The following is a 4,226-nucleotide window of genomic DNA, read 5'->3' on the forward strand; positions in this document are numbered from 1 at the left end:
GGTCCTTTGCATTCATCGATAGTAGAGCATGTGCGGGATGGATCACCGCTTTACAATAGAGAGAGTATTGTGATGAGGAGACAATTGAATGATCCTTCTCACAAGATAAGAATTCAATTTGTTGATTCTGACATTACTGACTGAGAATACGTATTTTGTGGTGCATTTTGAGAATATGTAATATTGGTCCTTTTTTGCATCTTCGTATGCTACATTACTATGATATTTTTGTTTTCGTACGAGACATGGATGTTATTTTGAGATATGTATATATGAAGTCACTTGAAATAATGTATTGTGTTTACTTAAAACATGACCTAAATTGGAAAAACGGAGTCTATTTTTTCTGGAACTCTACTTGCCGTAGTAATTTTGAAGTCATTCTCTCTTCTCCTCTGTCTCTGTTTCTGTTTCTGTCTGTGTCTCTCACACACATTGGATTGAAGAAGCGACAAGAGAAGCGAGGAGGGAGAAGAAACGTGAAGTAGAGCTACCCGAGGCATGGCGGAAGAGGGGGAGCTGTGCAGGCTGGAGCGCAGGGGTAGCTTCTACGTCCTCACTCTGATGGGCAATGGAGAGCACCGCATCAATCCTCTGCTGGTGGACTCCATTCTGGCATGTCTGGCAACTTTACCCTCTCCATCGCCATCGCCATCGCCATCGCCCTCGCCATCACCAGCATCTGCAGCAGCCCTCATCACCACAAGCCACGGCAAGTTCTTCTCCAATGGCCTCGACCTCGCCCACCCCTCCCGCTCCGCTGTGAGCAGAAAATTCCAGGAGCTTCTGGAAGCCTTCCTGAAGCTTCCCATGCCCACCATCGCTGCCGTCTGCGGCCATGCCTCCGCCGGGGGTTTCATCTTCGCCCTAGCCCATGACCACATCCTCATGCGCAAGGACCGGGGCTTCCTCTACATGAGCGAGATAGATGTCCACATCCTCATCCCACCAGGCCCCATGAACCTCATCAGGTACAAGATGCCCCCGAGGGCTTTTCGTGACACTGTGCTCTGTGGTACCAAGCACACCGCAGAGATGGCCCTTGCTGCAGGCATCATAAACTCTGTGCATGAGGACTCTCAGAGCACTGTGGAAGCTGCATCGAAGCTTGCCCAGGAACTTGTTGCCAGGAATTGGAGCCCCAGCTTTTACCGCGACATGAGGGCGGCCATGTACCCCAAAGTATTTGAAGAGTTCAATCGATCTGCGGAGCATTCAAAACTCTCTGCTGCCTCCAAGCTCTGAGAAGCTTTGATGCACACAGGAACCTGCAAGCTGTAAGTAAATGTATGCTGCGTACAGTTATTATTCTTTCATCTTCCTCTGTGATAGGCAAAGTGCTCCTTGCTTTTTCCTTATGCCGCATTTGGAAGCTTTTTGAAATTTCATTGAAAGAATGGTAGTTTTGGCTGCTTCATATGCTCAAAGGTTTGATACAATTGTATATACTGTAACGATAGACAGCATAGCATCATCGGGGCAGAGTATGCTAGCTATTATATGCACTTTCGTGCAGATTTGTCTTGTACTCTGCTGATGAGCTAAGGCTCAGGTGTTGAAGTGAGCACCCTATGTGCATTGAAACAGTTAGTGTTGAGATTGACTTGACAAAAGTGTTTGGCAATTTGATACAATGGTTTTGGCTTTGGAGCTACACAAAATAGCACACCATAGCTGTGACAAGTCCAAAGATCAAAGCTAAACATGATGTTTTCTCTCTGCCCTACAGTTTCTGCTTCCACCGATTCCGCTTGCAGCTTCCAATCTACAGATTGCTGTTCTAGTAAGCTTGCACATGCATTGATCAGACATTTGAGGTACTCTGAGTTACTTCAAGTTACTGCTTGTGTCAGATATATTTCAGTTTTCCCATTTCTTTGTCGTGTAAAATTTTCGATGACTTAACAGTTAGATGCAGTGATTTATCTGCTTCTCGTATGCCATTGTCGGATGCTATCTGGTCCTTTGATTTGGGTGCTACCAAGCACATTGCTAGAAGTTGTTTGCCACCTTGAGAGATTCTCCGTCAAGTGGTGCAGTTTTGTGTACTAATAATGCATCCTATGCCATTAAAGGCATTAACAATGTGGAACTAACATCATGTTATAGGGACACATGTACTCTTGTTGTCACTTTGCATGTACTTAGCATTTGTAAGAATCTGATTTTTGTCTCAACACGTACAACAGATGGTTTCAAAATAAAGTTTTCTGATCATTGTTGCTCCATTTGTGATAGAATTGATTTTGATGCGCTTCTTCTTTTTGGTACATTGCGCAAGGGCCTTTACAAGCTTGACGTATATGATAGTAGTGATTCTCATGATGATACAATAATTGCTTCCACATCATAAATTATGTGTGATATTGAGCTCTGGCACGCTCGTCTTCAGAATATGGTTTAGGTGTTGCCACCTATGTAGCTCCCACACAATCTGTTGACATTGCGGACCAATCAAAGGGGGGAATACTTGTCACATGTAAGATTGTCAATTGGTGTTGGTTCATGTCATGCAACATTGCATGATGCTACTATGCTTGACATTGATCTTGGAAATGATCCGTACTCAAAATCAAGATTGTTAGTTGGTGCTATGTGTGACATTGATCCTGATGATGATTTGTCTTTAGCTGATTATGCTTTATAAGATAGTTGTCAACAGAATTATCTCCATGGCTTTGGTGTTTGAAGGGGGACACATGATGTGTATTGCTGATGGTGATGTCTTAGTCACTTATGCATTTGACCCCTTAGTTGTGCTGTGTCTTGGAGACATACCTGTATGTAGTGATGCTTTACTTGCTTAGATGTATTACTTATGTTGAACCAGCTCCTTGTTTGAGTTTCCTCACCTTTGCAGCTCATTGATGACATGGATGCTAATGGAGTCAGACTGTTACATTATTCAGATTGGTTGTCTTGTCACTATGCATAATTTAGGGTTCATCTATCTCAATCTATGTGGGATTACACATATTATTTATTTTTCCATACTGAGAGGTTTCCTTATATTCTCATTGTCTGGTTGGATGTATGCCCTGCTGCCCCCAATTGACAAATTGTTATATCAACATTTTTGGTAGAGTTTGCTAAATCATCCCACTTCCATTGTTGATTCCACCTTGTCGGCTTGTCCATTGACACGGGTTATATTGGCATTTAGTGGACCTTGATAGTTAGTGCTCACATTCTTTGTTTACTGCTAACTCAACTGAGCCTGTTTTGGTTCTGAATTAGTTCTCTGTTGCCTGCTGACATTCAGTCAAATTCAGCAGTCTCAATTTTCAATATTGCTCTACTACCATGGGTCATGCATTACTTGAAGGGCATGCAACCATTGTGATTTTTTGCTGACTGCAGTCGGACACGCGTTGTCTTTGGACATACATCTCATTTGGCTGCTATAGCCCTTGTTGCTTTTGTAGTATCTCAAGAGTCATTTTCTCCTTTTGCTGCTTTAGGAGCTAATAATCGGGTTCTAGTCATACGTTCAGTTTTTTGCTGCGCTGACCATCAGCAGATTCAAATTTCAGTTGGATGACCATTAGCAGATTTAGCAACAATTAATTTGTTCGTGACGTTACAATTAGGTATCAAGTTCATAGTTATGATGTTGTCCCTTATCAGCGAACTATCAAATGCTTTATTACATATGCATTACTTGTCTTGAAATTAAGTATGCAGTGTCACATTTGAGTAAATTTCAGCATTGTCCCAGCTTTGGCATTGGCACACAGTGAAGTAGAAATGCATTTTCTTTATGCTTGCCGCCTCCACTAATAGCTATTGGGCATGATGTTTTGACACTAAGGTGTCCAACAATGGTAACTATTTCCAACAGTAGCCACTGTAGGTTGTGAAGCTAAGTACAACATAGCATTCACAGCTATTGTGGAATGTGTATAGCTCTACACTCTATCGGCAAATCTTGGTATTAGATAGCACTTCTACCATCATTTTTCACTGACAGTCAGAGCATATATGCAACCGTGTGTGCGGACACAGCACAGTCAGGAGCATTATCATTATGTCAAGAAAGACTCCATGGAGGAGAGATTGCCTTGACGCATGTGTCTACATAGACCAGAGTAGTAGATGGGCTTACCAAGTCCCTTTTCAGAATCGTTTGCTGCTACACCCTATACACGTTCACACCATTCACTTTAGGGGGTTTGTTAGCCTAGAAGTCCCTAGTGTGAACAGCCCTACACACACAGGAACTTTTA

At 42.7% G+C, this 4,226-nt stretch overlaps 1 protein-coding gene across 3 annotated transcripts; it reads left to right on the forward strand.

Annotated features, from left to right (window-relative positions):
* The first annotated feature begins 349 nt into the window (after positions 1-349).
* On the forward strand, positions 350-2,205 carry LOC147641838 (enoyl-CoA delta isomerase 1, peroxisomal-like). Of its 3 annotated transcripts, XR_015266192.1 has the most exons (3): positions 351-1,277; positions 1,730-1,817; positions 1,909-2,205. XR_015266192.1 is itself a non-coding variant. In XM_086800158.1 (2 exons), the coding sequence occupies exon 1, from the start codon at positions 502-504 to the stop codon at positions 1,243-1,245; it is 744 nt and encodes a 247-aa protein (XP_086656284.1). In that variant the 5' UTR covers positions 350-501; the 3' UTR covers positions 1,246-1,287; positions 1,730-2,205. The 3 variants fall into 3 exon arrangements, 2 of the variants coding, with proteins under 2 accessions (XP_086656284.1, XP_086656276.1); XM_086800158.1 differs by having other exon boundaries at positions 350-1,287; positions 1,730-2,205; XM_086800150.1 differs by having other exon boundaries at positions 1,730-2,205.
* The last annotated feature ends 2,021 nt before the right edge of the window (positions 2,206-4,226 follow it).

This window comes from Cibotium barometz, chromosome 1 (assembly GCF_041138505.1).
Source record: "Cibotium barometz isolate CiBa-2024 chromosome 1, ASM4113850v1, whole genome shotgun sequence".
Taxonomy (NCBI): Eukaryota; Viridiplantae; Streptophyta; class Polypodiopsida; order Cyatheales; family Cibotiaceae; genus Cibotium; species Cibotium barometz.